General features: G+C 51.5%; 3 protein-coding genes, 1 long non-coding RNA gene and 1 other non-coding gene across 5 annotated transcripts in view; 4 read left to right on the forward strand and 1 right to left on the reverse strand.

The window, feature by feature from the left end:
• Nucleotides 1–1,191, reverse strand: part of LOC139214058 (dynein axonemal heavy chain 17-like) — a 5,296-nt gene extending 4,105 nt beyond the window's left edge. The window contains exons 1-3 of the mRNA XM_070844796.1: nucleotides 950–1,191; nucleotides 654–846; nucleotides 1–9 (exon numbers count right to left, since the gene is read on the reverse strand). The exon at nucleotides 1–9 is cut by the window's left edge and continues 138 nt beyond it. Of these exons, the coding sequence (XP_070700897.1) occupies nucleotides 1–9; nucleotides 654–846; nucleotides 950–1,191 (444 nt within the window). The remainder of the gene's footprint in view (nucleotides 10–653; nucleotides 847–949) is intronic.
• Nucleotides 1,192–8,403: 7,212 nt separating this feature from the next.
• On the forward strand, nucleotides 8,404–10,106 carry LOC139214601 (uncharacterized). The gene is made up of 3 exons (XR_011585467.1): nucleotides 8,404–8,686; nucleotides 9,369–9,434; nucleotides 9,932–10,106. It is a non-coding gene; the product is annotated as an uncharacterized lncRNA (long non-coding RNA).
• Nucleotides 9,487–9,593, forward strand: LOC139214904 (small nucleolar RNA SNORD89). Its single transcript, XR_011585494.1, has one exon. It is a non-coding gene; the product is annotated as a small nucleolar RNA SNORD89 (small nucleolar RNA).
• A 1,855-nt stretch (nucleotides 10,107–11,961) lies between the features above and the next one.
• On the forward strand, nucleotides 11,962–14,172 carry LOC139214495 (oocyte zinc finger protein XlCOF6-like). The gene has a single exon (XM_070845367.1). It carries the CDS (start codon nucleotides 11,989–11,991, stop codon nucleotides 13,294–13,296), a length of 1,308 nt encoding a protein of 435 aa, XP_070701468.1. The 5' UTR covers nucleotides 11,962–11,988; the 3' UTR covers nucleotides 13,297–14,172.
• A 511-nt stretch (nucleotides 14,173–14,683) lies between these two features.
• On the forward strand, nucleotides 14,684–20,866 carry ttc19 (tetratricopeptide repeat domain 19). The gene is made up of 11 exons (XM_070845049.1): nucleotides 14,684–14,778; nucleotides 15,412–15,593; nucleotides 15,791–15,882; nucleotides 15,966–16,076; nucleotides 16,176–16,214; nucleotides 16,334–16,390; nucleotides 16,762–16,823; nucleotides 17,375–17,469; nucleotides 19,656–19,819; nucleotides 20,259–20,421; nucleotides 20,496–20,866. Exons 1-11 carry the CDS (start codon nucleotides 14,684–14,686, stop codon nucleotides 20,657–20,659), a joined length of 1,224 nt encoding a protein of 407 aa, XP_070701150.1. The 3' UTR covers nucleotides 20,660–20,866.
• Nucleotides 20,867–22,500: the final 1,634 nt, after the last annotated feature.

Genomic DNA, 22,500 nt, shown 5'->3' on the forward strand with positions numbered 1-22,500 from the left:
TGCCTCCAGCTGGACGGACACACACACAGTCAGAGCACTGAGGTTCTGAAGTCCTCCAGGTGTTCCAGATGTGCAGCCCTGCTGTGTGCAGCTGTGGAGCTGATATGTAGACAAGATATTTCTATGTCTTTTATTTGTTGATACTGTACACTAGTCTTATGTGATATTATTCTATTTTAGATTGTCCATATTTTAGATTTTCATATATTGTTTTTGTGCCTTCAGTGTTGGTCGTCTTGTGGTGTCTGTCTGTAGTCTGTCTGTAGTCTGTCTGTACTGCGGCCTGTGAAGGAACTATTCTATTCTAGAGGACGTGTTGTACCAGCAGGTGGCAGCAGAGCTCCTACAGATCACCTAAGATACATCGTCAATGATGACCAGGAGTCTGAACGTGACCCTGAACTCATCACCAGAACCAGACTGTCAGCAGCTTCACAGCAGGAAGTCCTCACGCTGGTGTGACGCTGTCAAAATAAAAGCCTTCAACCGTACAATGACAGCAGCATCGTCTGCACACAACACACTGTCAGGAATGAATGCCTGAATAAGTGAATGAGCAGTGGTTGGAGGATGCAGCCCTGACAGACACTGTAGGTGTTACTGACTAATGACATCACAGCAGACAGGTGAGCGGAGGCTGCAGGTTGTCGGACCTTGTGGCTGCAGCGGACTCCCAGCATGCCTTGCTCGTTTTGTTGTACGAGGGGTTGCTCCAGAATGAATCCACAGTCTGAGTCCAGCTGGCGGCTCCAGTCTGTCCTCACTCTGTCTCTGAAGCCCTGCAGCAGGTCCAGAATCTGCTGGAACCTCTGCAGAACCAGCTGGGACTCACCTGAGTCCACAAACCTGAACACAAAGCAGACATCATCATTAAAGACCGGATCCAGGAACCTGAACACCACACAGAGTCCGGTCCGGGTCAGGATGGACCCCTGCAGTGTGACCTTACAGGTGCTGGACAGTCCTGTAGTGCTTCAGAGCGTCTTCAGCTCTCCGTCTGAGCTGTCGAGTCCAGCAGAGTCCGGCTGCAGCCGACGGCGTGAACCTGCTGATAGTTTCCGGTTCCTCTCGCTGGCTGAAGAACAGCAGCTCTGTCTGATCCAGCTCTACCAGGACCATCTCCACCAGCCGGACCAGGTGGGGACGCAGCTGGTCCTGGATCAGAGGACGGTCCAGGAGCAACCGGAACATGTTTACCAGCTGAAACACAGACCAGGTGAGACCAGCGCTCCCGTCCCAGCTGGGCTGTGTCAGAGGTGTGAACAGTACCTGAGCTGCACAGGAGGACACGCTGCAGTCCTCCAGGGCTCTGCTGAGGACAGACACCAGCCGCCTCTCCACGTCCAACACCTGAGCCTCAAACTGTCCCAGGTACAGGTTGAAGCTCTGACAGGAAGAGGAGGGGGAGTCAAACACAGCTCGCAGTCACACAGGAAGTACGTCACATACCTGAGCTGTCTGTCACCTGGTCGTCAGGGTCACTGAGGTCACAGTTACACTCAGACAGAACCGCCACGTGATGCAGGAAGTCCTGATACACACCCTGAACCACATCGGTCCACATCCCGCCACTGACGCCGGACAGGACCATGTGATCCAGCTGATACAGCTGCAGACTGACACACAGCACCTCCTGTGGGGGGGGGGGGGGAGACACATTACAACAGGTAGACCGAAGAACAGTCACAGCATCCAGCTGTGTGTGTGTGTGTGTGTGTGTGTGTGTGTGTGTGTGTACCTGGATGCTGTGCAGGCGTGTCAGGTAGTTGTCCAGGTGGAAGAAGACCAGGTGTGAGGGGAAGTCCCAGCTCAGTGTAACTCCATCCTGCAGTCAGACACACAGCACACTTTACCTGCCTCTCATTGGCTGACGGATCACAAAAAGCCTAACTTGTTACCACGGTTATCAAACAGCATACACAGATGGGCCGTGAGAGTTCTTCCTGGTCCACTGGCAGTCACAGCACAACAAACTACACCCCCGATCACAACCACAGCTCAGGACTACACTACCCATAAGCCTCGGCAGCAACACGCACACCTCACTGGGTCTTTGGTCGTACCCGGGTCCGGTTCTCCAGCTGAGCCCTGCACCGGCCGTAGGCCTCTTTGAGGCTCTGCAGGGTTCGGATCACCAGTCTGACACAATGCAGGACCGGACCGGGGTCTGACACCAGGCCACGCATCATTCTCTCCCCACACAGGAACGTCCTGCTCTGCAGCAGCAGCAGGAGGAGATGAGAAGGAGGTGATGAAGGTGATAAAGGAGCGTCTGATGAAGACAGAAGTGTGACCCTTCGTCGGTACCGTCTGGATGAAGAGGTTGCAGATCTCCTGCAGCAGGACCACCACCCTGCAGGGTTTACTGTAGAATTCAGACCGGATCCACACCTGACACACCTCCTCCATCACGGCCGCCATTTTGGCTCCCAGCTGCCAATCACAGACAGAGATCAGTGACACGGTGATGGTCCGCGGAGCCTGATCAGGTTTACGACCCCTCTCAGGTACCTGACGGTACTCCAGCTGCTCCAGCTGTGCCAGCTGCTCCTGCACAGGACTCAGGTTCACAGTCACATCCTCAGCCTCCTTCAACCCTGAGAGTCACAGAGGTCAGAGGTCAGAGGACAGGGGGAACAGGTGTGCTTGAGGCTACAGGTAGGCGTGTCCTGTCTACCTTCCTGGACATCGGTGTATATGTCTCTCAGAGTGGACCAGTAGATGCTGTCTGTCCTCTGAACAATGGACGCCACCTGCTGAGCTCTGCTGCTCATCAGCTGAAGAACAACAACAACAAACACATCAGACAGAACCTGGAGAGGAGCTGTCGACTCAGTCACTTAGAAAAGAGAGCAGTAAAGGCCGGGTAGAGGTGGTCACATGGAGGCAGGTAAGGGGAGCTGAACTGTCACATGACTGTTGTTGAACACAGCTCAACGGTCTTTCTCCTGACATGACTCAGGATTTTGTTGTGAGATTAAGGCACCTGCTGCTGGATGAAGTGCAGGTTCTCCAGTCTGTTCTTCCAGAAGTCAAACTCCTCTGAGGGAAGCGGCTTCAGTCCATCCACAACCGGCTGAGACGAGTCCTGCAGCAGGAACTCTGACACAAGCTCCGCCCACTCTATGATCGTCGAATCACAGGCATGGAGGAGCTTCGTGTTTGACAACTTTCTGTTAGAGAGAAGAAGAGGAAGCAGCTTCCTGTTAGACAGAAGAAGAGGAAGCAGCTTCCTGTTAGAGAGAAGAAGAGGAAGCAGCTTCCTGTTAGAGAGAAGAAGAGGAAGCAGCTTCCTGTTAGAGAGAAGAAGAGGAAGCAGCTTCCTGTTAGAGAGAAGAGGAAGCAGCTTCCTGTTAGAGAGAAGAGGAAGCAGCTTCCTGTTAGAGAGAAGAAGAGGAAGCAGCTTCCTGTTAGAGAGAAGAAGAGGAAGCAGCTTCCTGTTAGAGAGAAGAAGAAGAAGCAGCTTCCTGTTAGAGAGAAGAAGAGGAAGCAGCTTCCTGTTAGAGAGAAGAAGAGGAAGCAGCTTCCTGTTAGAGAGAAGAAGAGGAAGCAGCTTCCTGTTAGACAGAAGAAGAAGAAGCAGCTTCCTGTTAGAGAGAAGAAGAAGAAGCAGCTTCCTGTTATGCCGCGTTTCCACCAGCACGACTTGGCCCTACTTGACTCGACTCGGCACGGCACGGTACGGTTGTGTTTCCATTACACCAGGTACCACCTCAAACGTGGACGGGGTCGTCATAGCAAGGCGGGCCGAAACTCCCGTAGCGTAATTTGTATACGACATAAACAAACACAACTAAGGATGTGGAGCGTTTGTTTTGCGTGTATCCGTTTACCTCGTTCACAGAAATAATAAAAATGCTCCATCTCTGTTTCCGGGGTTTTAAAAACGGCGGATTTGACAGTCGCTCTCATGACTCATCAAGTGACGCTGCTCCCTGGCCAATCAGTGGTCTGCAGTCTGGTGACGTCGCATTGTCAGCTCGACTCAGCTCGCTTGGAACCCCGGCCGAGGAGGCACTTAAATAGTACCTGGTACCAGGTACTAGGGCCGGTGGAAACGCTACCTAAAGCGTACCAAGTCGAGTCGAGTAGGGTCAAGTCGAGCCGATGGAAACGTGGCATTAGAGAGAAGAGGAAGCAGCTTCCTGTTAGAGAGAAGAAGAAGAAGCAGCTTCCTGTTAGAGAGAAGAAGAGGAAGCAGCTTCCTGTTAGAGAGAAGAGGAAGAAGCAGCTTCCTGTTAGAGAGAAGAAGAGGAAGCAGCTTCCTGTTAGAGAGAAGAAGAGGAAGCAGCTTCCTGTTAGAGAGAAGAGGAAGAAGCAGCTTCCTGTTAGAGAGAAGAAGAGGAAGCAGCTTCCTGTTAGAGAGAAGAAGAGGAAGCAGCTTCCTGTTAAGAGAGAAGAAGAAGCAGCAGCAGTTTCATGTTGGAGAGATGGACGTGTGTCTGTACTACTGCCCTTCAGTATCGTCATGGAGATGGTCATCACCGACAGTGTTGCCATGGAAATGGTCGTCATGGCCAGTGCTGCCGTGGAAATGGTCGTCATGGAGAGCGTCAGGAGGAGGCAGGAAGGTCCGTCCTTCTATCTGAGCCTTCATCACCAGCGCCTCGCTCTTCTGCCTCTCCATGAACCTCAGAGCCTCCTCGGCCACGCCCGCCGCCCAACTGCTGCTGGTCTCTGGGTTGCTAAGCAACGGGCAGGTCACCTGAGGGGGGAGAAGACACCTTCAAACACACACATACAGACCTGTACCGTTAGCCTTAGCTCAGCAGCAGAATGAGCTGACAGCGCCTGAAGTAAACTCTGCAGCGCGCCAAAGATCCCCCATTAAAACTGAGAAAAACTAGCCGTAGCCTACAGCTAGCCTTCTTGTACGCCTTAGCCTTCCTGTTAGCCTACAGCTAGCCTTCTTGTACGCCTTAGCCTTCCTGTTAGCCTACAGCTGGCCTTCTTGTCAGCCTTAGCCTACAGCTAGCTTTCTTGTAAGCCTTAGCCTACAGCTGGCCTTCTTGTCAGCCTTAGCCTACAGCTGGCCTTCTTGTAAGCCTTAGCCTTCCTGTTAGCCTACAGCTGGCCTTCTTGTCAGCCTTAGCCTACAGCTAGCTTTCTTGTAAGCCTTAGCCTACAGCTGGCCTTCTTGTCAGCCTTAGCCTACAGCTAGCTTTCTTGTAAGCCTTAGCCTACAGCTAGCTTTCTTGTAAGCCTTAGCCTACAGCTGGCCTTCTTGTCAGCCTTAGCCTACAGCTAGCTTTCTTGTAAGCCTTAGCCTACAGCTGGCCTTCTTGTCAGCCTTAGCCTACAGCTGGCCTTCTTGTAAGCCTTAGCCTTACTGTTAGCCTTAGCCTTACTGTTAGGCTTAGCCTACAGCTAGCCTTAGCCTTACTGTTAGCCTTAGCCTTACTGCTAGCCTTACAGTTAGCCTTCACCTACAGCTAGCCTTACAGTTAGCCTTCGCCTACAGCTAGCCTTACAGCTAGCCTTAGCCTTACTGCTAGCCTTACAGTTAGCCTTCACCTACAGCTAGCCTTACAGTTAGCCTTAGCCTTACTGCTAGCCTTAGCCTACAGCTAGCCTTACAGTTAGCCTTCGCCTACAGCTAGCCTTACAGCTAGCCTTAGCCTTACTGCTAGCCTTAGCCTACAGCTAGCCTTACAGTTAGCCTTCGCCTACAGCTAGCCTTAGCCTTACTGCTAGCCTTACAGTTAGCCTTCGCCTACAGCTAGCCTTAGCCTTACTGCTAGCCTTAGCCTACAGCTAGCAGTCTCACCTCCTCAGAGACAGCTATGATGAAACTCATGACGTCCTCTCCCTGAACTTCTTGAGTGACTAAAGTCTGCCTGACATTTTCTTTGGTGATAGCTTCGCGGGCCGTTTTGGAGACACAGATGACTTTAGTCTGGATGTTCTGGGGGAAGTGGAGGCTGAGGGAGAGTCCGGACTGCGGCTCTCGGTAGATGAACAGGTTAGTGAAGTCCTGGCTGCTGAGGAAGCTGTTGAACAGAACCTGGTTCTCCTCCTCGGACACCAACTGCCGCCATCTTTCCGGGTCCAACCTGAAGCTGTTCACGGTGAAGCTCCGGATCGGCTCCAGCCGCTCGTCTTTACCGTCCATCTGCTGCTTTTACACCTTCTTCTCACGGCTTCGGTGCCTAACAAATCACTGGATTTACACGGTTTGACAGAAACAAACAAATAAGATTAACAACCGAAATAAACGAACTGATGAAATTACTACTTAAAATAACCAACAACGGTTTTAACGGCCTTGCTGCCTTCAGTGTCTCCTCACTGTGTCGTAAACAGCAACGTCCGTGTATAACCGTGTATATGTTTTCAATAATGATGATGGTAATCAAAATGATAGTGAGCTCTTGAAATAATCACATCTCACAATGCTGGTTTAACCACGTGGAATGTTTTTTGTTTTTTAAAATCATTTCGTAGCTCCCACATGTTTAAAGCCGGACAGAAGGTTTAATTTCACTATAAGAAAGCAATAAATCCTATTCCAGTCGCAGGGCTTAAAGGCAGCATAGCCAGCAGTCTTAAGATAAGATAGATATTCCTTTATTTATCCCACAATGGGGAAATTTCAAGTCAGCAGCTGATTCACACATACAAGATACAGTTCACACATACAAAGAAAGGGAATAAAAAATATAAAATATATATATGTTTACATGTACAGTATATACAAAAAATAATGTATGGTGAAAGAATGAAAGAATGAGGTGATAGAAAGGCTATTGCACATGGGGGAAAATATAAATATATAAATATATATGAAATATTGCACTTGTTCCTTTTTCTTGGTCTTTGGTCTACTGGGAGCAGATTTGGTTGTAAAGTCTGATGGCAGCAGGGAGGAAGGACCTGCGATGCCTCTCTTTGGAGCATCGTGGGTGACGAAGCCTGTCACTGATGGAGCTTTCCAGGGCTCTTACAGTCTCATGTAGGGGGTGGGAGACATTGTCCATGATTGATGACAGCTTCGCTACCATCCTCCCGTCACCCACCACCTCCACAGGATCGAGGCTACAGCCCAGGACAGAGCTGGCTTTGTCCACCAGTTTGTTCAGTCTCTTCCTCTCTGCTGCCGTGATGCTGCTGCTCCAGCAGACCACACCGTAGAAGATGGCTGATGCCACCACGGAGTCATAGAAAGTCCTCAGGAGGCCCTCCGCCACTCCGAAAGACCTCAGTCTACGCAGCAGGTGGAGTCTGCTTTGGCCTTTCTTGAAGAGTGCCTGAGTATTAACAGTCCAGTCCAGCTTCTTCTACACGTTTTATAGTTAAATCACAAATCTAACAGTTTTATTCCTTTAACTCTTTAAAGTAGAGACAAAACTCCGTCCCAGCGGAGACCAAGCAGGTTTATCCCACTATGGAGCTGTTCAGATGAGGACAAACACATAAATAACAGCAGATTCATTAGTGAGTGAAATAACTGATTAACCAATAAATATTACTGTTAGATAAATGAAGGAAATAGAAGTCAGGGTTCATCTTTATGTGGAGAGAAACAGTGACCGAATTCAAAGCATTTCTTTGATAACTAATCTAAGGAGCCTGAACATCTTCACAATCACCTGGATCAACAAACGTCTGGAGCCCAGAATCCACGAGGAACTTATTCCAAACGGCATATTTACTAAAAATAGGTTAATATCAAATCCGACCACTTAGTGTTTCTGTCATGAAATGATCCGTTAACTATGGAAGCCCGTTTCCGCCAGTGAAAAAAAAAAGATGAGATAAAAACGTCGAAATTACGAGAAAGGAAATGCGCACGCGCTCCAGTCGTCCCGACAGAGCAGCAGGTGTCCTGTGGATCCTGGATACAGACACAGACACAGACACAGACACAGACACGGACACGGACACGGACACGGACACGGACTGCTTTAAACGGGGCTTTACAACGGATGAAATACTTCATTTACTCTCTGATTTGCATGAGATTATACTGAGCAAACACACAAGCAAGAAGAACCTTTGGCGTAGAAAGAATAAGACGACCACAGAGTTGGACATGAGAAGATCCTGCTCCCTGCAACAATGAACTAACTTCATATTCCAAACTCCATCCTGCAGCCATGAAGTCACTTCTTCTAACAGACACCTTCCGACCACAGGACGACAAGCGAGGCGTTCATGGACCTCTTTCTCTGTCGGTACAACTGAAGCGTTTCCTTTCTCGTAATTTAGACTTTTTATCTCATCTTTTTTTTCACTGGCGGAAACGGGCTTCCATAGTTAACCTTCTCTTCACCGGGGGAATAAAACAGCCCGGAGGGGGGCGGTAAGTCAGCTGATCTGTTTTCAACCGGACAAAAATCCCCAGAAGAAGAACGGCAGCCTCTGATTGGCTGTTAGCTCTTATAAATACAACATGGCGGCGGTCTTCTCAGTTGGAACCGCTCAGTCCGGACAAAGTGCTCCTCCCTCGGCTGATGGAGACCAGCTCGGCCCGGTCTCACGTCTCCGCCGCTGCCCCGTCACGGAGGTGGAAACATGGCGTCGCTGATTTGTGCATTAATAAGCTAACTTAGCAGCAGCAGCGACGGCTAACGAAGCTCCGGTTCACTGTGAGCAGCGGACAGCCGCCATGATGGATCCACGGAGGACCAAGAAGAAGCGGGAACATTTGAGACGACGGCGGGAACGTGAGCACGAGGCTCAACAGGTAGCTTCAAACTTATTAACACCTGAAGTTTAGGAGCGTCTGTGGAGGCCTCCAGGAGTCCTGGTCAGCTCTAGCCTGGGGGGAGACCGAGACCTCCTCTGTCAGACTGGTTGGTTGGTTGGGGGGGGCAGCTGAAAGGGGGTCACCTGGATCCAAATCAGAACACATGAGACCAGCAATGAGACGAGCTCTGAACAGGTCTCCATCTCCATCTCGACCAGGACCCACTGCACTGACAGAGGTAAGATCCACCTGACCACACCTCCTTGGGTGGGGGGGGTTCAGGTGTCTGTAGTCTGCCTGGAAGTGATGTAACGAAAGGCCGACTGAAGCCCCCCCCAGCAGTCTGTTCACAGAGGGGGGGGCCGTGACAAAACCGGACTGAAGCGTATTCTGATCCAGGCAGCTCAGAGGGGTAGATCCTCCACACCTGTCCTCAGGTGAGGCTACATGCTGGGCCACAGTGCTCTGATTGGCTCTGACAGATCGACCCCCCGCCCCCTGTGCTCTGATTGGCTCTGACAGATCGACCCCCCCCCCCGTGCTCTGATTGGCTCTGACAGATCGACCCCCCCCCTGTGCTCTGATTGGCTCTGACAGATCGACCCCCCCCCCCCTGTGCTCTGATTGGCTCTGACAGATCGACCCCCCCCCCCCCCCGTGTTCTGATTGGCTCTGACAGATCGACCTCTGTGACCACCTGAAGATGAAGCTGTGATGTCATCAGTGAGGTCAGCCCTTCGACATGGTGAGTCACCGCAAACGTCCAATCACTGTCAGAGTGGGCGGGGCTAAGGTCTGCTGGGAGATGATGTGAACAAAAGGCCGAATTGTAGCGCCGCCCGGCGGTGTGTTCTGAGCACGGCGCCGTGACAAAGACCCACCGAAGCGTTTGTCTGATCCCAGCCGACCGCGGGTCACGTGGCCCGGCCGGCCGGCCCAGGTGCCACCGGGCAGACGGTTTACGGCCAAAGGCTTAAAACCGGTGAAACGCTGAGGCGGCGTTAAAGGGCCAGTTCGTGTAATCTAGCGTGGTGGTCTGCTGCCTCCTTCGGTTGGTCACTGGTTTGTTTTAAAGAGCGGCGCCTGTGTTCTGTGACACAAAGTGACTGCATGTCAGCGGAGTCTGGTTGTGAAGAGAACGGGCAGACGGCGAGCCAGATGCTTGTAGAGAACACGGACTGTCCCTTTAATGCAAATAAGTCTGTCTCAAAGTGAAATGAAATAACTAACATGTCGTTCCAGCGGCCGCTCTGTCCAGCTGGTGTGCAGACGAGGACCCGGCCCCCGGAGGGCCCCAGAGGGCCCCGGACCTTCGGTGTTGGCTGAACATGAAGAGGCTCTCGGCCTGCAGCCGTCTGGCTCCTGTTTCTCTCTGTAAAGCTGTTCTATGTTAATAAAAGCAGCTCAGTCATCTTCACTGAAGCTTCCTGTCATGTTGGTCTGTGACTCGGTCTGTTAGACAGAACAGCCCTTTATTTTCCCGTCCTGATGCTGAAGTCCTCCCGCTCTCTTATCTACACACACACACACACACACACTCTGACAAACAGGAAACTGACTTAGTGCAGCAAAGTAAAAGTACCTCAGATATTTACTGGAGTAAATGTACTCTTACTGTGTTTCCAGTATTTCTAATGTAGTTCAACACTCTGACCTCTGACCTCTGTGCAGTCTGACTGACCATCTGGGGAAATATTCTCATTGGACCTTTAGTTGGTTCTTTAAATTTCGGACTGGTCCTTTTCTGGGAGGGTGAACTTTGACCCCGGAAGTCTCAGCTGCTGCGGCCGTAGAAGAAGTAGCTGCCGTTCGCTCCGCTGGACCGACGGACGCTTTTTAACGGTGGTTCAGCGGCTGACGGGCAGGATGGAGACCGAGGCTGCTTCCCCGGTAAGCTCAACCACCGAGCCGCCGCTGCTCCTCCGGCCGGGGAGACTCCCCCCGGAGCGGCTAGCCGAGCTGAGCTAACGCGCTAAGCCCATAGATGCGGGGAGGGAAGCTGCCGCCAAACTCCATTCAAAAACGAGGCGTGATAAGACAGCCGCCCACTCTGCGAACCGCACACCGCTGCCGACTTACCGACGAGAGGAGCCCGTATCGGTGTCCTGTGGTTAATTCGGCTCGAACACAGCAGAACTCTGCTCCAGTTAAACGCCACAGATCCATTAAAGGTTCGGTTGGTGTGCACCGGAGCGTGAGGACAAACGGAAGCACTGCTGCAGGGTTCGGTCTGACGGAATGTGCTGTCAGCCGAATAAAAGAACCGTAGTCATTTATATCCCCTAAATAATCTGTGTTCCTCTGTGCTGCACGTTTCTGTGGCTGAGCAGAGTCAATAAAATGAGCAGATTCTGAATGGAGTTTGGTGGAGGCCTTTTAGAGACACCAGTGTTTCTATTTAAGACTCCAATATTCATACTAAGGGTTGTCTGAGAGATTTGAAATAATAAAACCATGTAAACTTGTTACTCAAAGTATCTTTTGAACTCAGACTCAGAGGCTGGACGGTGGTTCTGATGTTTGATATTAAATCTCTCTGGTCACCAATGAAGCTGTTCTGGCTTCCTGTTGAACTGATGAGCCCCGTCAGTCCTCTGAATCACATCACACAATCACTTTGGGTTTCTCATTTCAGGACGCACCTGAAGACGTTCAAATCAAAGTGGAACCAGACAGCGACGTGGAGATCCAGTCATACCCCATCCTCAGGAAGCTGTCTGTCAAACTGACTGACTGTCGGGTGTGGTTGGAGGGGCGGGACTCCCTGTCCCTGGGTAAGAAGTCAGAACTGAACTCAAAATTACTAATTTCTGTTTTGATTAAAGGGTCACTCCCCTCTTTCTCCCCCTGGTCCCTCTGTGTCCACATCCTGGTGTCTGAGTGACTGGTAGGTAGTAAAAGTGTTGGAACTGGTCCAGTAGATCACCTCAGCCAGCAGCCACCAAACGGGCTGCAATGGCTGCAACGTGATCCTTTGGGACAACTGCACCTGATCACAGTAGGTCCACTAAAAGAGCTTGTTTGATCCACTGACAGGCTCAGAGTGTTATTCTAAGTGTGTGACAGCATCATGGAAAGGATCCCTACAGAGAGAGACCTGGAAGATCCTTTTGGTTTAACCACAAACAGCACACACACCAGACTACATTCACTAAAACAGGGATTTTAGAGCTGCTGCCTCCATCAGTCAGTATGTTGGTGTTACTGTGTGACTCAGGGCTCAGCTCAGGACCTATAACCCGACCTGTGATTTCTCTGTCCCGGCAGGTGATCACCCTGAACTCTGTCTCCAGAGGCCAATGCAGTGCTGCTCGACAAACATAGGCAGGAAGATGGTCTACTGCTCCGAGTGTAAAAGAGGTTTCTACAAGAAGTCTCACCTGGATGCTCACCTGAGGACCCACCGAGGACAGAAGCCCAACCAGTGCTGGCAGTGCGGGAAGACCTACCCAACCCTGATGAGCCTTGTTGTTCACCAGCAGATCCACGACCGCAAGGAGCCCTACCAGTGCTCGTACTGCGACAAGACCTTTGCCCTGAAGAGAGACTGGAAGACCCACCACCGGACACACTCGGGGACCAAACCCTTCAAGTGCTGGTTCTGTGGGGACGGCTTCAGCCAGCAGGATGAGCTCACCGAGCATCTGGAGCTGCACAAGGGGGAGAAGTGCTACCACTGCAAAGTCTGTGACAAGATGTTCGTCTCCTACCAGGGCTTCAACTTCCACCGCAAGTCACACAAGAACCAGAAGCTGCTTCCCTGCCTGAAGTGCAAGAAGACCTTCAGCAACCCCCAGAGTCTGAAGCTGCACCAGGTCACCCACTCCAGCAAGAAGCCACATAAATGCTCCACTTGTGGCAAAGGCTTCAAGCTGCTGAGCGGCCTGCGCTGCCACCAGCGGACCCACGAGGACCTGAAGGCGTACCGCTGCACCGAGTGCGGGAAGTGCTTCTCCAGCCTGCAGGGCCTGAAGCTGCACAACCGCACACACACTGGCCTGAAGCCCTACAAGTGCCCCGAGTGCGGCAAGAGGTTCACCCAGTCACCCCACCTCAAGTCCCACATGGTCACCCACACCGGGGAGCGACCCTTCCTCTGCACCACCTGTGGTAAGAGGTTCACCCAGTCATCCCACCTGAGGTCCCACATCACGCTGTTCCACGTGGGCGCCAAGCCGTTCACCTGCGACGACTGCGGAAAGAGCTTCACCATCGCTCACTACCTGAAGATGCACCGGCTGAGCCACACTAAGGAGAAGCTGTACCAGTGCTCGTACTGCGAGAAGTCCTTCTCCTACCACAACTCCTGGAGGGCCCACGAGAGGATCCACACCGGCGAGCGGCCCTTCAGCTGCCAGGACTGCGGCCAGAGCTTCATCACGTCAGGCTCACTGCTGAGCCACCAGAGGTCCAAACACACCGGGGAGAAGAGCCACTACTGCATCACCTGTGGGGAGTTCTTCTTCACCAGCTCGCTGCTGCGGGTCCACCAGCTCGACCACACTGGAGAGCGGCCGCACGCCTGCAGCTGTGGCAAGACGTTCAAAACCAAAGGTGTGCTGCGGTACCACCTGAAGAGGTTCACCGAGCACCAGCCGACCAAGTGAGACATCCCCCAGGGGGAGAGATAAGGGGCAAGGGGAGACCGTGAGACAAAGAAACTGTCTCTGAGAGGACAGGTGTATGCAGGTGTAACAGGAAGTGCATTCTTGTAGTTTGTCAACAAGTGGAGCAACAGCAGAGAGTCAGCTGAAGGAGGAGATGAGGACACTTTAAAACACTGACAAACTGAATGACGTTCTTCTCACCAAAACTCCTGCTCCTGCTCCTCCTCCTCTTCCTCCTCCTGCTCCTCTTCCTCCTCACCGTGTGAACCTTGACCCCACAGACATGGAGCTCATGTTGAATCCTTCAGAGTCATCATCAACCAGAGGCTCCAGAACCCGTCTGTTTTTAAGGTTCCTTCAGTCTCAGTGATCCACTGATAGCTGTCTGAACATCCAGGGGTTCATCCTCTGCAGACAGGAGCTGCTGTCTGAACATCCAGGGGTTCGTCCTCTGCAGACAGGAGCTGCTGTCTGAACATCCAGGGGTTCATCCTCTGCAGACAGGAGCTGCTGTCTGCTGGTTCGGCTACCTGAGCTCAGGTGGGGGGTCCACTGTGTCAGACTGATACATCTGCAAACTGCTGCTTGTAGAATGAACAGTTTGTTTCTGAGCTCCGAACAGGAAGAAACTCGCTGATTCACTTTGTGTCATAATGTGAACTTTGGGGTTTTCTACAGGAAATGAAGCGATAGACATGATTTAAAGCTGCTGTTGTCTCCTCTGACAGCTGATTTTATAGGACTTAAAGGACTGAACGAACCCTGAGATGAAACACTGAGTCGATGAACTGAATCACTCCACACACTGAGATTAAAGGAACAGTCACATTTTTGTTAACTGTTCTGTTCTCACCAGATAAAGAAGATGAAACATCAGTCTTGCCTCAGGTTTAATGTGTGTGTGGGGATCAATATCAGGTGAACAGCAGCACGCCAGGCCATCATAGGTTAAAGAAAGAGATGTGGAGGGGCTCTGTATGAAGAAGCGTCCTCTGATTGGTCGGTATCAGTCTATAAAGAAGTGTCCTCTGTCTACCTGCTCACTGACCAATCAGAGGAGGGTCCTGACTGAACCTGACCAATCAGAGGAGGGTCCTGACTGAACCTGACCAATCAGAGGAGGGTCCTGACTGAACCTGACCAATCAGAGTCTTCATAGAGTGAACTTATTTTCTGACTCAAAGTAAGATGGCGATGAAGCCAAATTTGAGGCTTCAAAAAAGCGGTTCACAAAAAAGTGGGTGACGTCACGATAGCCACGCCCACTTGTCTGTGTGTGTGTTGCCCATACAGAAAAACAGGCAAATGAAAATTAACTTCCGCGGCTTTTATTCTGAAGGCGAGGAGTTGCACCTCGTGACGTCCTCTCGTTATGTAAACAGTAAAGATGGCGGCGTCCTGTGTGCGCCGCTCCGTCCTCAGTCAGGTCCTCAACAGGTTCGGGACTTCAGGAGGACCCGGGAGACGGATCTCAGCCAGAAGGTCAGTCTGGGTCGGACTCACCTGGACACAGGTAGAGAGACAGACACAGACGGGTAGAGAGACAGACACAGACGGGTAGAGGGACAGACACAGACGGGTAGAGAGACAGACAGACGGGTAGAGGGACAGACACAAACGGGTAGAGAGACAGACAGACGGGTAGAGGGACAGACACAGACGGGTAGAGAGACAGACAGACGGGTAGAGGGACAGACAGACGGGTAGAGAGACAGACACAGACGGGTAGAGGGACAGACACAGACGGGTAGAGGGACAGACACAGACGGGTAGAGAGACAGACACAGACGGGTAGAGGGACAGACACAGACGGGTAGAGAGACAGACACAGACGGGTAGAGAGACAGACACAGACGGGTAGAGGGACAGACACAGACGGGTAGAGAGACAGACACAGACGGGTAGAGGGACAGACACAGACGGGTAGAGAGACAGACAGACGGGTAGAGAGACAGACAGACAGACGGGTAGAGGGACAGACAGACGGGTAGAGGGACAGACACAGACGGGTAGAGAGACAGACACAGACGGGTAGAGAGACAGACACAGACGGGTAGAGAGACAGACAGGTTCAGTCTCTGAGTCTCTTCCGTTTGTTTCGCATCAAACCGTCAGACAGCAGAGTGGCAGCTCAGTGACATCACAGTCTGTGGAGGAGAGCCGCTCAGCATGCTGGGTAAAAGTCAGCAGACATGAGTCCATCAGTGGGACCGTCAACAACTCACAGAGAGGAGGAGGAGCAGGAGGAGGAGCAGGAGGAGGAGCAGGAGGAGGAGCAGTGCTTTGGGCAGCAGTTGGTACGTCCCACCAAACTCCAATCACAAATATACCATTTTAACACTTCTATGTCCATCACTAACAACACCATGATGAAGAGTGTTCAGCATAAACTGTGTGTGTGTGTGTGTGTGTGTGTGTGTGTGTGTGTGTGTGTGTGTGTGTGTGTGTGTGTGTGTGTGTGTGTGTGTGTGTGTGTGTGTGTGTGTGAGAGCAGCTTTCTCTCTGTTCAGCAGTTCTGATGAAGACCAAAGAGATGAAGCTCAGAGGAAAGAGGATGACTTGATCCTGTTGCTGAAAAAAGCCAAGGTACCAGGAGTAGTCCAGTACTGCAGTCCAGTACTACTAGTAGTACTAGTAGTACTGCAGTACTAACGTGTCATATGTCTCAGCTCAGTGTGTCTCGGGGACAGCTGCAGACGGCCTCTGGTCTCCTCCATCAGGCCGTCGTTCTGGCTCATCAGACCCACAACAACCAGGCCATTATCTACACCTACAGTCTGGTAACACCTGTCACCTGTCACATGACCTCTGTGCTCTGACCTGTCTCAGGTGTACCTGTCTCAGATCTACCTGTCTGTCCTCTGTGTGTGTGTCCTCAGATGGCGAATCTGGCCTACATTCAGGGTCAGCTGGACAGCGTGAGTACCGTCCAATCACAGCTCAGCATGCTATTGTGACCATGTAATCTACCTGTAACTTGTTGCTATGGTAACCGTGGTGACACAGAGCGGTGTCTCTCTCCTCGTCCTCATCTCAGGCAGAAAAACTCTTCAAAGCAGCCATGAGCTTCATGCTGTCAGGAGGGACTCCAGAGGTCTGTCTGTCTGTCTGTCTGTCTGTCTGTCTGTCTGTCTGTCTGTCTGTCTGTGTGTCTGTCTGTCTGTGTGTGTGTGAGTGTGTGTCTGTGTGTGTGTGTGTGTGTGTGAGTGTGTGTCTGTGTGTCTGTGTGTCTGTGTGTGTCTGTGAGTGTGTGTGTGTGTGTGTGTGTGTGTGTCTGTGTGTGTGTCTGTGTGTGAGTGTGTGTGAGTGTGTGTGTGTCTGTGTGTGTGTCTGTGTGTGAGTGTGTGTGAGTGTGTGTGTGTCTGTGTGTGTCTGTGTGTGTCTGTGTGTGTCTGTGTGTGAGTGTGTGTGAGTGTGGCTTCAGTCAGCTGTTCCTGTCTTCACTTACTTCCTGTCTGTTTCCAGGACGACAATGCTGTCATTGAGATGTCTCTTAAACTTGCCACCATCTACGCCGAACAGAACAAGTAAGAATCCACCTGTCAATAAAGATGGCCGCCGCGTCTCGTCCTCCTCCCCACGGACGAACAAAGACAACTGTAACTAGTTGTCTTTGTTCATCGGGCGCGTGGAGCATGGAGAACGAGCATTTCAGGTCTGCAGAACCAGCGAACTTCCTGTTGACCCAGTGTGAACTTCCTGTTGACCCAGTGTGAACTTCCTCGTCTGATAAAGGCGGGGGTATTCGACTTCGATGGACCTGTACAGCAGCAGCCACCAGGGGGCAATCAGGGCGATTTTTAGCTCTGGGCTAACAGGAAGTTAGCACAGGGCAAGTTAGCTCTGGGCTAACAGGAAGTTAGCTAGCTCTGCTGGCCTGACACACAAGTGCCCCAGGCTCTCTGGGCCCAACAGTGGAGATCTGAGTACTTGTATACTCGGGCTGAGCAGCTTTCAGAGGAATGAACTGAGCCTGCAGCGCTGAGTCCAGGTCTCTGTAGACGACCACAGAGCTGTCAGGTCTTCTGTCGGACTGACTGACTGTGTGTGTGTGTGTGTGTGTGTGTGTGTGTGTGAGGGCGGAGCTGGCTGAACATGGCTTCAGGTTCTGTACAAAGTCTCTGGAGGCCAAACTGGAGAAACAGAAGTTGATCCCTGCAGAGCAGCAGACAGGTGAGAACAGCAACATCTGACACGTTCCTCAGTCCGATCAGTGCCTCCAGAGCCGTGATCCAGAAGCCCTGAAGAGGGTTTGAACCGGAGGCCTTCACAGGTCTATGTGGACCCTAGAACCGGGACCCGCACCCAGTATGGATCTGGATTCATGTTTTAGTAATTGGTCTTGGGTCTGTTTGCCGTCCTGGGTGACACCACCAGCGCAGTGAGCGGCTGTGATCGGGGAGCACAGTTCAATCAATCAATCAATCAATCAGTCAGTGTTTCTCTCTCCAGCTCCAGGTCACAGCAGTGTTTCTCTCAGACTGTTTCCATAAAGAGCAGCTCAGAGATTAGATTAGGACACAGTGGAGGAAGAACTCCCCTTTAACGGGAAGAAACCTCGAACAGAACCAGGCTCAGAAATGTCAGGGTCCATGTTGGGTGGAGTTTGGACAGAGAGAGAGAAACCAGCAGCTACAGCACTGACAGTAGGAATGTGACTAATTAGCACTATGGTAGCACTGAAAAACATGACGAGTAGCTGACGACCCGCAGCAGTGATTCCTGAAGCCAGAGAACCACAGCAGGAGAGCCAGGACCAGGATCCACAGGAACCTGAGAACCACAGTAGGAGAACCAGGACCAGGATCCACAGGAACCAGAGAACCACAGCAGGAGAACCAGGACCAGGATCCACAGGAACCACAGAACCACAGCAGGAGAACCAGGACCAGGATCCAGAGGAACCTGAGAACCACAGCAGGAGAAAGATGGTCTCTTCTCTTAGTTCTGGTCAGAACAGGAGCAGCAGCATTCTGGACCAGCTGGAGAGTCTTTAAGGACTTATTGGGGCAGCCTGATAATAACGAGTTACAATAGTCCAACCTGGAAGCGACTAATGCATGGACCAATTTTTCTGCATCATCAGTGGATATGATGAGCCTGATTTCAGCAATATTAGTAGATGGAAAAAGGCAGTTCTAGAAATCTGTTTAATGTGGGAGTTAAAGGACAAATCCTGATCAAATAAAACTCCCAGATTCCTCACAGTGGAGCTGGAGGCCAGAGTGATGCCATCCAGAGCAGTTATGTTGTAGAAAAGGTGTCTCTGAGGTGTTTAGAGCAGAATAACTTCAGGTTAGTCTGAATTTAGCAGCAGAAAGTTGCTGCTCATCCAGGACTTTATGTCCTTAAGGCAGATTTGAAGTTTAGCCAACTGATTGGGTTCATCTGGCTTTATTGATAAATATAATTGGGTATCATCTGCATAACAGTGGAAATTAATGGAGTGCTTCCTGATAATATTACCCAGAGGAAGCATATATAAGATAAAGAGTATCGGTCCAAGCACTGAACCTTGTGGAACTCCATGTCTAACCTTAGTGTGGACAGAGGATTCATTGTTAACGTGTACAAACTGAGATCGATCTGATCAATAGGACTTAAAGCAGCTTAATGCAGTTCCTCAGGTCTAACCAGACCAGGACAGAGAGAAGTCCTCTGTCTGATGCACTCAGGTCTAACCAGACCAGGACAGAGAGAAGTCCTCTGTCTGATGCACTCAGGTCTAACCAGACCAGGACAGAGAGAAGTCCTCTGTCTGATGCCATAAGGAGGAGGTCTGTAACCTTCACCAGTGTCTCTGTGCTATGATTCGCTCTAAAACCTGACTGAAGATCCTCTAATAGACTATTAGAGTTTAGAAAGTCACACAGCTGGTTGGCTGCTGCTTTCTCCAGGATCTCTGAGAGAAAGAGAAGGTTGGATGAAGGTCTATAGTTGGCTGATACACCTGAATCCAGAGTGGGCTTTTTCAGGAGAGGTTTAATTACTGCTACTTTAAAGGACTGAGGTACGTAGCCTGTTAGTAAAGACTGATTGATCATATCCAGTAAGGACGTGCTAATTAAGGGCAGGACTTCCTTAAGTAGTCCAGTAGGAATGGGATCTAGGAGACCAGCTGCTGCTGGTGTCGGGTCTGAACCAGTGCGGTGTCTGTATCTTTAAAAATGATTGGGTCCAGTCAGATTTCAGAACAAGTTTCCCAGGTCCATGAGGGTTTTGGACCTGTGAAGACCTTTAGTGTGAAGTGAATTAGTGGAATGTAATCCTCTGCTTACTCTGACTGTCCAATCAGAGCAGGCGTTACTGAGCAGCCTGAGGCAGGTCACTGATGGTGTTGTTGTGGTTCTGGTCCTCAGAGGAGCAGGAGGACCTGAGGAAGGAGACCCGCCTCCTCCTCGGTTTGTGTCTGGACTCAAGGGCTCGATATCGAGCGTCAACATTGCACCTGACCGAGGCCAGACAGGACTACCAGAACGCCCTGAACATCTGCCGCCAGGAGCAGGGCGACACCCACCCACAGGTAGACCAGAACCACGAGTAGACCAGAACCACGGGTAGACCAGGACCACAGGTAGACCAGGACAACAGGGAGGCCAGAACCACAGGGAGACCAGGATCACAGGTAGACCAGAACCACAGGTAGACAAGAACCACAGGTAGACAAGAACCACAGGTAGACCAGGACCACAGGTAGACCAGAACCACATGTAGACCAGGACAACAGGTAGGCCAGGGCTGCAGGGAGACCAGGGCCGTAGGGAGACCAGAACCACAAGGAGACCAGGACTAGAGGTAGACCAGGACTGCAGGTACACCAGAACCAAAGGAAAACCAGGACTGCAGGTAGACCAGAACTACAGGGAGACCAGAACCGCAGGTAGACCAGAACCACAGGGAGACCAGGACTGCAGGTGAATACCAGAAACACCTTTCAGAGATCCTGTGATGTCTCCTGTCAGACTCTGGTGCTGATGAGCGACCTGGCCACCATCTTGGATCTTCAGGGTCGCCATGACGACGCCCTGGAACTGGTCATGCAGGCCGTGGACCTGAGCCGCTCCACCGGACACCCGGACCAGCACGTGCTGCTGGGAAACATGGCGGGGATCCTCCTGCACACAGGTAGGCTGAGGTCAGAGGTCAGCGGTGTCACACCTGTCTCTCTGTGTCTCTCATGGTCATCTGTTGTCTGGCAGGCCGTCTGCAGGACTCTGTGCGGTTCTACCAGGAGGCTCTGAGTCTGGCCCGGCAGGCCGGAGACCAGGAGGCTGTGGACCAGATCCAGGAGGGACTGAGGGAGGTGAAGAAGAGGAGGAACGAGCAGAGGAAGGAGGAGGAGAGGAGGGCTGCACAGGAGTGACTGATTGGGGTCCTCTGTGGATGGACTTTCTGTCTGTCCACAGCAGGAACCATCAGGACAGAATGACCCTTGTGACTCTTGTGATTCGCAGCCCCATCATCAGGGCCTGTGGAACATGTGGCGGTTCAGCTCTTCATCTTTGGATTTTGTTGTTGATGTTTCTTGGTCCTCCTGTCAGAAGCTGAAATAAATCAGGAGTTAAACAGACTGCAGCCGTTTGTCTTTGATTGTAACATCATTGATCTGTTTTGGCCACTCGGAGGCGCTGCACCTGATCCCGGGCTTCTGGCCAGAGGGCGATCTAACACACTGACTGATGGAGGCAGCAGCTGTTAAACCCCTGTTTTAGTGAATGTAGTCTGGTGTGTGTGCTGTTTGTGGTTAAACCAAAAGGATCTTCCAGGTCTCTCTCTGTAGGGATCCTTTCCATGATGCTGTCACACACTTAGAATAACACTCTGAGCCTGTCAGTGGATCAAACAAGCTCTTTTAGTGGACCTACTGTGATCAGGTGCAGTTGTCCCAAAGGATCACGTTGCAGCCATTGCAGCCCGTTTGGTGGCTGCCAAACGGGCTGCAGTATTTAGCCTCATCTTCCTCCTGCTCCTACTGTGTGTGTGTGTGTGTGTGTGTGTGTGTGTGTGTGTGTGTGTGTGTGTGTGTGTGTGTGTGTGTGTGTGTGTGTGTGTGTGTGTGTGTGTGTGTGTGTGTGTGTGTGTGTGTGTGTGTGTGTGTGTGGAGGTCAGGTTTACCTGCGGGTTCCCACAGTGCCTGACGCAGGTGAACTTCCTGTTGTGTTTAATGAACATGTCAGAATAAAAGCACAGTGATGACAGTAAACAAGCAGCAGACACCACAAACAGCAGTCTACCTGCACAGGTGATCACTGACAACAGCAGAGGAGCCTGGGAAACGGGGGTGGGGGGTGTGAGGGGTGTGAGGGGTGTCGGGGGGGCAGACTGTGAGTCTTAATGTGTAAATGGTTTTATTAACCGTCTAAACATTTGGACAAATCTAATATGTGATGATACTGTTCATACTAATAAAGATATTAAAGGAGGAGAAGGAGGAGGAGGAGGAGGAAGAGCAGCAGGAGGAGGAGGAGGAGGAGGAAGAGCAGCAGGAGGAGGAGGAGCAGGAAGAGCAGCAGGAGGAGGAGGAGGAGGAGCAGGAGGAGCAGGAAGAGCAGCAGGAGGAGGAGGAGGAGCAGGAGGATGATGAGGAGCAGGAGGAGGAGGAGGAGGAGGAGGAGGAGGAAGGTTCGTCCTGGTCGTAGACTGATGTCATGAGAACCAGATGTAGAACCCTGATTACAGTAAACAGGTGGTTGTTGTGCTAACAGGCTGGTTAATCACACACACACACACACTGAGGTATAAAGGAAGCTGCAGACTGACTGACTGACTGTTTCTGCTGGAAGACGACTGAGCATCCTGATCAGGTATGAACACACACCACTGTGGTCTGTAGACCGTCTGTCACTGTGGTCAGTCTGTAGACCGTCTGTCACTGTGGTCAGTCTGTAGACCGTCTGTCAGTGCGGTCAGTCTGTAGGCCGTCTGTCACTGCGGTCAGTCGGTAGACCGTCTGTCAGTGCAGTCAGTCGGTAGACCGTCTGTCACTGCGGTCAGTCGGTAGACCGTCTGTCAGTGCGGTCAGTCTGTAGGCCGTCTGTCACTGCGGTCAGTCGGTAGACCGTCTGTCAGTGCGGTCAGTCTGTAGGCCGTCTGTCACTGCGGTCAGTCTGTAGACCCTCAGTCACTGTGGTCAGTCTGTAGGCCGTCTGTCAGTGTGGTCAGTCTGTAGACTCTCAGTCAGTGTGGTCAGTCTGTAGGCCGTCT

This window comes from Pempheris klunzingeri, chromosome 15, assembly GCF_042242105.1.
Source record: "Pempheris klunzingeri isolate RE-2024b chromosome 15, fPemKlu1.hap1, whole genome shotgun sequence".
NCBI classification, from domain to species: Eukaryota; Metazoa; Chordata; class Actinopteri; order Acropomatiformes; family Pempheridae; genus Pempheris; species Pempheris klunzingeri.

Excerpts from the sequence above, each read along its gene's own strand:
- ttc19 (XM_070845049.1), top strand. The coding sequence starts at position 14,684 with ATGGCGGCGTCCTGTGTGCGCCGCTCCGTCCTCAGTCAGGTCCTCAAC. Across the intron at positions 15,883-15,965 it reads TGTTGCTGAAAAAAGCCAAG|CTCAGTGTGTCTCGGGGACA; the intron begins GTACCAGGAGTA and ends CATATGTCTCAG. Across the intron at positions 19,820-20,258 it reads AGGGCGACACCCACCCACAG|ACTCTGGTGCTGATGAGCGA; the intron begins GTAGACCAGAAC and ends GTCTCCTGTCAG.
- LOC139214495 (XM_070845367.1), top strand. The coding sequence starts at position 11,989 with ATGCAGTGCTGCTCGACAAACATAGGCAGGAAGATGGTCTACTGCTCC.